The sequence below is a fragment of the Amblyomma maculatum genome, chromosome 11 (assembly GCF_055883805.1).
Source record: "Amblyomma maculatum isolate TAMU_Amacu chromosome 11, ASM5588380v1, whole genome shotgun sequence".
Taxonomy (NCBI): Eukaryota; Metazoa; Arthropoda; class Arachnida; order Ixodida; family Ixodidae; genus Amblyomma; species Amblyomma maculatum.
In genome coordinates this window covers 87,973,586-87,986,035 of record NC_139354.1, presented here as the reverse complement: position 1 = coordinate 87,986,035, position 12,450 = coordinate 87,973,586, and the positions used below count along the sequence as shown (strand labels likewise).

General features: G+C 42.3%; 1 protein-coding gene across 1 annotated transcript; it reads left to right on the top strand.

Annotated features, from left to right (window-relative positions):
* Positions 1-342: 342 nt before the first annotated feature.
* Positions 343-9,920, top strand: LOC146174333 (uncharacterized). The gene is made up of 2 exons (XM_084585376.1): positions 343-679; positions 9,725-9,920. Exons 1-2 carry the CDS (start codon positions 567-569, stop codon positions 9,918-9,920), a joined length of 309 nt encoding a protein of 102 aa, XP_084441502.1. The 5' UTR covers positions 343-566.
* The last annotated feature ends 2,530 nt before the right edge of the window (positions 9,921-12,450 follow it).

The following is a 12,450-nucleotide window of genomic DNA, read 5'->3' as shown; positions in this document are numbered from 1 at the left end:
AACCAGCCTCTATCGGTGTTCTACAAGGTGCTCCTTCTTGTTCTGGATGCCATGCGCTATATTCAAGGGGACAAACATCTGAATTCGCCAACAGTCACTAGCGAACACGTTTGCAACGATCACGTATACAATAGCGCTCAGCTTTGGCGCGTTGCGTACGTGACCGCTCTCGCAACTCCCATCAAGGACAGCCAGTTGCACAATATCTTCGAGGCCACGCGAAAAACTATTTCTAACTATGCCCTCTACAGGAAGCTGATGGCGGCCGGAAACGACACGGAACGCTTCCTGGCCGCGAAGAAAAACTTCTCTCTCATGCTGCCTGGAGACCTGATTTTCCAGAAGCCGGCCGTGCCGCTGATATCTAAACAGGGTTTCGTCCGGAACTTGTTCTTGGCACTGAACTACGAGTTTGACTCTGAAATGCAGAAAGCACGAAAAGGCCTGCCCCCGCTGCGAGACGATGACAAGGTCGAAATGAAGCAGAGGATGGTTTTTATAACCAAACGACCCTCTACGTCTCATCACTTGGATATGGCTGGCTGAGTTCTGGTACTACAGACCCAATGCTTACCGACGCAGCGGTGTTTGTGACTCGCTTGGCTCTCCTGCTAACGGAAAACGTTCTCAACAATGATGTCTGGTCTCAAAAGACGAATATGGCGCTGCAATATTACAGGTAATTTCTATGTCACAACGACGTTAATTACTCACAAAAATTACCAATGTAAACAAATTAGCGTTCCACGTCTGGATGTTCCGCAAGCTGCTACGTTTTTCAGTCAGGTGAAATGGGAAGCATAGATCAATCCCAAAATGATGCATATAATCAAGAATGTCTAGGACATGTGTTTTGTTTCAGAGGCGGTAACTTCACTTAGGAAGTATCTGCACAAGCTGCTCTTGAATAACTGTTTATTATACAATAGAATCACTGGGAAAAGCATTATTATTGTAGAAGTTGCAACTTCGACATTAATCTAACCACAAGGCACGATAACCTACGGTACTCGATTGCTCAGAAGGCAATCGAGTGAATGCAATCGAGTGCCAACCTTCATTAGTTGTTGAGTAAAAACGCTTTTGCTTTGCCTTTCACTCCCGTGAAAATGTCGCCTGGCGTTCCGCTGTTCATGCATGTTAATCATCGAATCCATGGCTTCAGTAGTGATTTTCTCGGCCTTATAGTGCTACCGTGTCCACGAGTTGTTGCCTGCATGTTATTGGTTTTCTATTGGTGGCTCGCCGTTTAGTGTCTCTGGAGATGTGATGTAAAATCCGCGACCACTTAGAGATGTGATACAGAAGGAATTGTTTCAGAATCAGATTGAAATTTTATCTAACCATAGTACGGCTCAAGAGAAACAACAATTCTTTGAAACTATAATTATAAACAGGCTGAAATAACTTTGCAATATTGGTGCTCATGTACAACCTTTAGATGAATCCTGCCCCTCGGTAGCAAACCCAACAGCCAGCGTGGTAGACTGCAGCGCTGTAACATCTGCTTTCCTCAATAATGTTAGTGATTTATAGAAGCGTTCCCGTCGAAATAATCATACTATTAATGTAAGCGCATAGGATGAAAAGGCGAATGAGGGGCCCCTAATGTGTAAGGTGAAAGATGAGATATTCGATGCTACTTTAGGGCTGATTCGAGTCTTATTGAAAGACTTCACAGGTTAGGTAGACGTTCTGGTAAAACGCGCTCATTCATGCTTAGGGTTACAGACTTCCATGAGGACTTCTCAAACAGAGTACAGCGAATAAAGAAAAAGTTGTGGGACTCAGCAATTGAAGAACGCGAGGCACGAACTAATACAAAGCTTGTTTTAAGAAAAAAAGGTAAACAGCACATTTTATAGCTTCAATGCGGAACGCCAAAAAAAGGTTAAAAGTAGGAATGACTTGAGGAATGAGTGCCGGTAAATTACGCACGGAAGGTAATCATCTCTGCTTCAAAATAATCAGCGAAAAGGCAAGACGTCGAGCAAAAGTGGTGCACATGCTAGACACTCTAGTTATAGATGGGGAGCCTGGCGTTGCAGCAATTACAGAACCTTGGTTGCGTAACGGACATAAGATAATTATTTCCTGCCCCCTTGTTACATGTTAGTTATGAAGTATGAAGATGGAAAAGGCGAAGTGTGGCCATCTCATCAAGCGTCACAATTTTTCCACTTTAGATGCTCCAGGCTGTTCGGAGTAGTATGAAACTAAACAACCGCACCGTATACATGGGTGTAAATACTTCTCGGCAGAATACATCGCATTTAGTGTATTAGGAATGATTGGTAGCATTTTGCTATTAGATGAGTTTAATCTCCCGCCTATTCACTGGTTCTCCTATATATGTTGCAGGAGATGCGCATGTTAATTGTAGTGAGGTGTTCCTTGATGTGATATTTATTTTATTATAAATCAGCTTGCACATGATTTTACAACGATGTGCGCAACTAGGTCTTTCATAGTAGAACTCATTCTAGTATGCAGTGCACTGACAATGTTCCTAAATCAATGTGCTGTTGATGATGTGTTGTCTGGTCATGAAACGGCCGTTTTGTGCATGGATATGTTAGCTTAATGCTTTCGGCAAGTCACCTACTTAGTATGTAAACTTTCAAGCTTCTGATGACATTAGTGCTTTCGATTACATTAAAAACAGTTTGAAATCCTAATGTCTCTCTTTGAGTGAAATGGTAGCACTGATGATTTGACATATTTCTTTGCCGAGACGATGATGTATTGTATCATGCTGTTTATACCCAATGCCTACAAACATGCTATCGAAAGAGTCTATAGGGTACCAGAGAAATAATTAATCTCAAATTCAGCATCAGAAGGAAAAGGAAAGCGTGCTCTCGTGATCGAAATGCCTGAAACCTCACAGAAATTCACAGCATGAGATGGGATTTAAATTATGTTGAAATGAAAGTGCATATTCATTATGTCACTTTGACAAAATTTATTCGTGAAGCACCAGGTAAAATCGGGAGTTATAACAACGATGCCTAAACGTGACAGAACTTCAGAGCATGAGATGGGAATTAAATTATCTTATCAAGAAATCGAAGTACATATTCGTTATGTCACACTGAAAACATTTGTTCGTGAAGCACGAGGCAAAATCTTGAGACATGAATATCAAACGAAAAAAAATCAAAGTAATACCGACGATGAACACCTACTCAAGGCAGTGCTAAAAAATTCAATTCCTTTCTTCTCCTCCGTTTGCACCAAAGATGAGGACCCACTTCTCAGCTTTTACAACTCCACACAGCGCCTTTCGTCATCGGTCTTATTGATCAGTTTGAAAGGATTCCTAAATCTTATTTTAAGCAATAAAACTAAGAAACTTTCCCACTAAAATATTTCAATCGTCACGTACCCATGGAAATTTCCTAGTCAGAAAACTTGCATAGAAATTTCCAGTTCAAAAAAACAGTGCACATCGGACGTAACTATAGACCCATTTCTCTTAAACCCACAAGCACCAAACCTGTTTGAGCACAAAGTCTGTAAATATATTTCGAATTATCCTGACTTACCACTTATTCTCACCTGCGCAACAAGGGTTTCGCAAGGGCTTGTTCACAGTAACGCAGCTAGTTCGAATGATTCATCATCTTTCTCAAACAATAGTATGTCCAGGACAAGTTAACCTAATTTTCTTTAGATTTCAAGGAAGAATTTTATAAGAAAGCACATTTTAAATTATTATAATCATCCATATAAAAATAGTAATACAACGAAATGGTTGGCATCATAACTTCCCTCTCGATAGCTATATGCTCGAACAGATGAAAGTAGGTCGAGTTGCGAGCCGGTTGTGTCCAGAGTACCTATATTGGGGCGTCTTATATTTTTAAAATTTATGGTTGATTTGTCAAATGTTGTTTCCCTTTCTTTAATGTTATATTTGCTGATGACCTTGGTATATATAACATGACTGAAGCTCTAGTGACCAGTAAACCTTAACAATAATCTAGAAAAGATTATCCACGGGTGTACTCAGTTGCAAATGAACGTAAACGAAGGAAAGTTAATTTGCTTGACTATGTCAAGAAAGAAGACGATCCTGAATTTATAAATATTCCATTGGTGAACATGATCTATAGAGGCTAACAGAAATAAATATTTAGGTTAAGTAATAAGGGCAAACCAGGTGTTGTACGCCTGTATTAATAAGGTGTTCAGACTGCCTAATAAATTATATGGGCCTCAGAAGAAGACCTTATATTGCGACCCCTTAATGTATACGCCTCTCGTATAATTGCTAGTAAGACCAACATTTGAATATGCAAATGTAATTTGGGACCCTCGCATTTCAACTAATCCTCAAACGTTGGGCACAGTTCAGCGGCCGGCTTCTAGGTATATCTTGAACAAGCAACTATGCAAGCGTGCAAACCTAATCCCTCTAGAACTAGGAACCAGATAGATTGAAATTCTCAATTTTACATATTTACAAACAGGTTAAAGTAACTTATGTGCATACTATGCAATATCATCGGATCCACGCTCCGGACATAAGAACAATTTATGCATAGAGCCACCGATTACTAAAAATGATGCATTCAAATAGAGGTTTGCACAAGTAATTAATGAATGGGATCCACGAGCAGCGTCTGCAGTCAAATCTTGCTTCTCAAGCATCTTTACAGATTGCTTGAAAACTCATCTTTGCTTAATAACCAGTATACCAGGATGTTTTCTTTATTTTTTTTTGTGAAATGCATGTAGCATGGCGCTGCAGCGCATGGCGCTGCAGCGCATGGCGCTGCAGCGCATGCTGTTATGCATTTCAATCTTTGTTCTGAATGTTTTTGTCTCATATTATAGTAATACACGAATTTACATCTTTATGCTCATTCACTCCTGTGCTGAACCCCCCAAGAACTGCGGTATAACAAACAAACAAGCATTTTGAAATAAACAATTCCCAATTTGGAATTCTCCCTCCACTCGCTAAAGAATTCTTTTTGGATCTTGGTTTGCGCACCACACATTTGCAGCAGGAACAGCTTTGATGGCAGAACTGTTAATGAAATGTTTAAAGGGAACTTTGTTTCCTAGACGGAGGTTGTCACTTAGCGGACGAATCATTGGTCTAAATCCACAGTTTGGGTTAACACTCTTGATATTTCTCAAGAACAGAGCACGATACAGGCAGAAATTGTGTATTGTCTAGGGAATCTGGGGGCATTACAAGGCATGTAAGGATAAACACGGCAGTTACTTTTATCTTGACAGCGTTAAAGGCCCCACTCAACGAAAATTCGGTGTCATCGGTCCTCCGTTGGCGTTGGCTTTGTAAGCGAACAACGGTGAGCATGGCGGTGGAAGGCGGTTGCTCTCAGCTGACATGATGGAGCACTAAGTGGATGTACGGTTGCCTGACGTTACCAGGAGCTCCCAACTCGGGCCTCTCTTCATATGGGGGAAGATGACAGAATCTTGCTCCCAGAACCCTTTCATTCACATTACTTCGAATCTACGCAGGCACGTTCACATGGCTTTGTTGGAAGGGGGCGTGTAGTCTATGCTACCGCGTCATACTTTTGAAGGCGAGGCTTAAGTGTCCGTAAAAATTTTGAACGTTCTTTATTTCCTCTGATTGGTTTACGCGTTTGTTAGGATAATCTGACAATTAGCGGGCGGGCCTAAAATATCCTGCTGTTTTCTTGTAACATAGTGCGCATACCTTTTCATTTTACCCTACCTTATCCTTCCTGTCACTCACCTCTTTTATTTCCTCTCCCTCTTTCTCATTATTCATTTACTTCCACCGCCCCAAATAAGATGCTTATGATAAATAGATAGCAGACGCCCAGACTGGCAAACAATATTTTGCTTCCGTTTTTCATTTGAATACAAATCTGCCTACTTCTACGATTACTTGCAAAACGTGGCATGTAAACTGCGTCCATTATTTACGTTGGGGCGTTTAAATGCAGCGGCTAGTTTGAGATTTATATCAAGGCTTTTTAAATTAGGCTCCACTTTAAATGCGTCATAATTAAATACCCAGGACATTCACTTCATCCATGAGGACGAGGCTATTCTTTGCCTGTGTTCGCGGGCTCTTAAATTTGGGGCTCTTCTGGAAGGCGGTTTTAAGGAGGCTTTTTCTTGCAACTTGACTGGCGTGTTCTTCCATCAAAGAGTATTTCATCACGCAAAATCATCCTTTAAAATCCAGTGCAGATTCATGTGTAACATGCAGCAAAGGTGACTACCTGCATGTTAGGTGTACAGATACGCTGGTATCAAGAAAACCAATTTCCGAACAGAACTCATGGCAGCAAGAAAAACAATAGAAAATATTTGGGAGTCGTAGTTATGAGATGCGGCAGTGATTTCAACTCCGGACTTGATAGTCTTTGCCGACGTATATGGCGTCTCTGCGTTATAGTGTATCATCTTAAAAACTGCCCGTATACTTCAATATAGAGTCGAAAGAGTTGAAATGTATGGAGCATACATGATATATGTAGATTTAGCTGACAGTTGTAGGTCATTGGCTGGCAGACTGGTTAGAGAGTAGTGATTAGTGAATCAAACGAGCGTGGTGTAGACAAAGTAATTTCTTGCGTGTTCTTGAATAAGAACACTTGTAATCACCTGCCTTTTCATGGTGGCCCCGCGGTTACGTTGGTATAATTCTGTGACCAACGGTGTCGGAAAGCGCGGCGGCCTATTTTCGATGGAAGAGAAAAGAAAGGTGACAGTGGGCTGTGCGTTCTTAGCGCACATTAAAGATTCCGAAGTGTTTGAAATTTCTGCAACTCCCCGCTACGTCGTCGCGCTCAACCATAGTCTCTGTGGGAGTTTAAACCCTACACACTAACCCAAACATGAACGTCCTCTGCCATTTTACCAGACACTTAAATTGCGTGGGGGCAGATTTCAAGGTTGGGTCGTTTTGCCATCGTGACGGCAGAATTCATTGCGCGGATGCCCAGAAGGCGGAGAAAAAGCTCCGCAAGGAGTTACTATGCGATCGAAGCGAAGCTTGGAAGCCATAGACCGAACGTTAGAAAGGGAAATAGCACCTTAAATCTGCGGTGGAAGCAGATGTGTTATGTTAGCAAATCCCGATATTTGTAAACGCTGGGATGGACCTGAGTTGTCCCATAAAGTCAGAAATCCCCAGCTCAAACCTGAATGTCGTTTAATAATCCGCAAAGAAGCAGGTGAGAGCAATGCAGCATCTGCAGACAAAAACAAGTGAGGCAATGAGTGTCCACCTGTCTCGCTGTCACCCGTTAGTAATTATAATGTAGTTATCAATGCGCCACTATTGGTGCGTTTTTCCCAGACACCATTTGAGTGGGTGGAGGTATCTTTTCCTGTCTCAAACGAGATACCCTAGAGTTGCGTGAAAAGCTCGGCCGGAAATCAACTACCCTGTAGTGGCAGAAGGGGAATGGCCGTTTGGTGCCCAGCCTTCGCCGGTGCAAGGCAGAGTGACGGTCTGAGTAAGAACTAACAAACAAAAACGAACTTTATACACTGCAAGAGACAATCAGTTGGGTTCACAGTACACTTAATATAAACAGACAAAAGGTTCACAGAAAGGCAATACAAAGCATGCAACTAAAGAGACTTTACAACACTGAAAAATACACGAGAGAGACATTTAAACAAACAGCAAATTATTCACCGGGCACTGTCGCAGACAGACAACTGGCGACTAACGATGTGGCCGCCATGTTACCGCCCTTCTAGACCTTCTTTCCGCCCAACGCATGAATCTCCTTGAGATTCACTTTGAGACTGAACTGCATAAATGCTAATATAGCACTGCTCGGCGGATCCTAAACATCCGCTTCAGCGTGGTGCCTCTCGATATCGCTCAGCTGCCACAAAGTTTATGATCTGCTCGTAAACTCTTCCAACTTGTTCTCTATACTCTGAGCTTAATTGCACAAATCATCCTGTCGCGGGCAAACAATAATTGTCCCCAGCTAATAATTATGTTATTCGCGATGGGCCACTATAGGTGCGCACACTCCCAGACACCTTTAGAGTTAGCGGGGTAGACGTAGCAAGCTCAGTAGCAAACTCTGTCAGAATTCAACTATCTTGAGGTGACAGAATGGGGTGGCCTTTGGGTGCCTATCTTTCGGCGGTTCAAGCCAGAGTAAGGGTTAGAGTCAAAAGTAATGAACAAAAACAATGTTTCACAAAGCAACAAATGACACAGAGGGATTCATAATAACACCTAAAATAAAGAAGAGGTTCACAGAAAGGAAATACAAAGCATGTAACTAAAGGGGCTTTCATAGCAGAGAGGCTTTATGGCACTAAAAATACACAACACAGCCAAAAAAAGAACACCAAAGTGTTCACCGGGCACTGTCACAGACAGACGTCTGGAAAGTCGCCATGTGGCCGCCATGTAAGATGAGCGTTGGTCCACCGCGAATCAGTGGGCCTGCCGAGCAGCGGGCTCACTCCTGGAGCCGAGCAGTAGCACTTGCTAACCCAGAGCAACAGTAGCTCAAACTCTGGCTGGCTGTTCAAACGACGAGACCTCAATAAATAGGGCAAATTTCGTCCGTCTGTTACGATGCGCCACGACCGGCACGCACATACACGTAGCTTTGCTTGTTTAAGCGTCCCATTTTACTCCCGCAGAGCCGCACTCGTCATTGGTTAGACGTGGCTGAAACTTCTGGAGAGTACGAGTACCTTCAGGCCTGCTGAATTCTCGTCGCCCCCGAGTGAAGAAGAGGCGAGGTTGATGTCGACAAGGGCAAGGTTACGGGCGCTCCTCGCACGGAGAAGATATTTCTCGTATACGCTAGAATGCTCGGCGTTCTAGCGCCGCACGTGCTTCTTTAGCGCCGCGGTGACTCAATGGACATGCATGCTTTGTATGCTCGAATGATAGCACCGCACCTATGGTCATTGCAGAGCTGCGTAGATGACATTGTGTTCCAAGGAGAAGGAATTGTCTGTGAACGGCTCCCGTGAGAAAACTGTTACGGCTCTGGTATTCTCCAGGCGTCAAAGCACACGTCTGAGGGCTTGAATTGAAGGAAATCCAGTCAGCGTGTGTGTACACCATGCCGCTCAGCTATTTAATGCTGTCAATGTCACGGATAGACCGACTGGAGTTGCCAGTAGCAGTGAGCGACGTCGCCCTAATGGGGCAATGAATATAAAGCGGCTTGCACTGCCCACAGTGACGCGTTTCATCGAAGTCTGCAGGCACCCCTCGCAAGCACCAAACTGTCTCAATGAGCCATAAATCACCGAAATAGATTGCGCCATAGTGCGGAGGGCCTATGCGTTTCTCATTTTGTAAATATTGATGTGACAGTCGTTCTTTGCCTGCAGGAAATCTCTAATGTAATGCTCAGTGCATCTGTAGTAGCATAAATATTTTTCAGATTTTATATATTCAGTCGCTTCCATGCCACCTTTTTCAATTTTCTTTAATCGCCAAAATTGCTATAAGTGATTTAGACCTTTTCTTGAAACACAAAAGAATGTATTTAAGAAGTTGTTCTCATCTCGGAACACCTTATATTCAGCACTCGGCATATTTAGGGAAGTAATATTCACGTCTCAAGTCTGAGTAGTACGTGTACTGCAACTACAATCTTCAATAATGTACTCCGGACCCATTTTCGAAGTATGCCAAACATACATAACCGTGACGCAGGCATGCTAACGGTACGTGCCAGCTACATACACAACGTTTCCGATGCAGGACCTGCCTGACCACCACATCCGGTTCCACGGTCGATGACTTCCTAGTTCCAATACTGGATGTTTACAAGCATGGGCTGCAAGTCGCGGCCCTTGTCGGGGCTTCCGGCACCGGCACTGCTGAGAACATCACACCGGCTTCTGCAAGACCCAGCTGGTACACAATGCAGAATGCCTGGAGCCTCTTCCAGATGTAAGAAGCGCAATTTTTCTACGCCCGCTTCGCCTACTACCACTGCGACTCTTTGGTCGATATCTTAATGAATAAGGTTGTCAAGGACAATGCTGATTTTTCTGTGGCATTCCAATGCCTGCGTACCAATGACAAGGAGGAAAAAGACTGCACGAGCGTTATTGCTCAAAATAGTAACTTAAGCATTATGTAAATAAGCCGTTGTAAAGGCGCTCCACTTATTATTTAGTTCTCGCATTTTAGTAGCGCCTTTTAGGTTGTTTTTTAATGTTCTGGACATGCTTCTCTAATACAATAATGTCTAGATGGAGAACTTAGACAATCAGATACCTACAAATAGTTATTTTAACTTCTTAGGCGATGGTTTCCGTACATTAGTTTTCTCGACAAAAGCTGAAGTTTACTTTTGAATTATTTATCCTAGTTTTCAAACAAAATATATTTCTTGTCGCAAGCTTATTGGTCTTGCAGATTGTTGTCAAAGGTTATCTTCATTACTGTACAAAATATAATTCTGGTGTAAAATGTAAGGTTGAAGAACTTTGCGATTATGAAATTTGAGCAGAAAAGAGAACAACTTATAATGTGTCATTTATAGAGCTGTGTACAAAGCATATATGCTTCAGCGAAAGAGTTTTATATGGCGATAGCACTGTGTATGTTGTCTGTTGCAAAGATCTCCACATAGCTCGATGTTTGTTTTCCTGCGTGCACAGGTGTCGTGCGCCAGTGCCCGCCCATAGAGTTGCTCATTTTTACTCTTGGCGAAAGCATCATTATGGCTGACCCTTGATCTTCGTTGAAGTCAAAAGTCATGCTGATGCCTTTTTGCTTTAACAACTGAGCTTCCACTTCATAATCTCAGTTATGGCTGCAAAGAAGTGCCTCGTTACTAGGGAACATTTGGTTCCGACAAAGCTGGCCAGGTAGCGAGTCGTTTGATATTGTGGATCATGAAAGAAGAAAGAGATGAGAAACCCTCACTGGGATTTGTTCACCTTTGCGGTAATGTCGGCCGTACAATGCTAACAAGTGTGAATAAAGCCTCCTGTTGTGCTGGCACGTCTGCTGTTACCATGTGTCCTTTGTATGACGCCCAAACTGAATAACGTTTCTCTGTCGAGTGACAGCTGCAGATTACGACTTTCAGCATAGGAAGGTCGCTGAGAATTTACTGAGTAGCTATTCATTCAATGCCAGAATTCGCAAATGGCCATGGGCGAAACATCTTGCCTTGTAACTGCAATAAAACAGCAAAATAGGCATATTTATATCAATTGCTTGGATTTGCCAAATGCACTTATACTACAGGAAAGTAACATGACTGAAGCCGCGAAAGTGTTTTTTTAAGTAGAATTTTGGTTTATTGTATCAAGACATAAGTTAGAAAACACTATACAGAAGGAGGTCGCAAAGCTGAGGTGTCTTGACGGGACCTCCTGTAAAGGTTTTTGAAAAAAAAAAAAATTGCGGCAAGCAGTGGCAAATATTGTACATTATTTAGCATTTATGGATTGTGGAAAGAGAAACACCATAATTATAAAATCATATTTGTTTAAATGAACACGATACTAGAGCAAATCACACATAATTAACGAACAAACAAATTTTAAAATGAAATAATAAATTACGCAGTGGCAATGAACCTTGCAGAATACATTAAGGGAGATAATAAAAACTGACAAAGAGCTAATTTAAAGGTATGAATATGCTATGAATCTTTCAGAGAAAATGGTAATCAATTCCAAAGCCTAGTACAGGAGAATCAAGTTTTTGTTTGCCGTTATTAGTGTTTCGCCTTAGGCAGTAAGGATCAATTGCGGTAGAAGAAATGTGTATCGCTGCAATGCGGTAGTTGATCATTAGTGATTAGACAAAATGGAAGTAACTCTCTCAATATTTATAAATTCGACGACTTAGACCGTAATCGATTAATTTTGGCACAGAAACGATATTGTAGGATTGGAGCAGACGAAGGGCATTTTCTGTGCGGTGACAGTAGTAATAATACGTATAGCATGATTTTGGGCACATTGGAGAGAAGATGAATGTGAATGATACATTTCCCAAACAGGAGCTGCAATAATAAATGTGTGAGTGGATGAAAAAGCAATAAAGAGAAATAAGGGGGGGAATATCAATATACTGGCTAAGTTTATTTAGAACTCTGACGGCATAGGCAATTTCGCTCGAAATGGAAGTAATGTGAGTCCGAAATTTAGGATGCTTATCATGTTCCACTGCTAGAAATGACACATGGTCAGAAGCAAAAATTGAGTCTGAGCCACTGCTAGCATAATTGTTGATGTGGGTTGAAAACTACTGAACTGGATTTGGAAGCATTCAGTTCAGTTCAGTCATTCAGTCGTGTCCGAATCTTCGTGACCCTATGGACCATATCACGCCACGCATTCCGGTCTCTCACTATCTCCCCAACATCACATAACTTCATCTGAAGCGCCTCAAGGATGCCATTTAACCACCGCGTTCGCTGCCTGCCCCTTCTCTGATGACCCTCAACCTTTCCCAACACC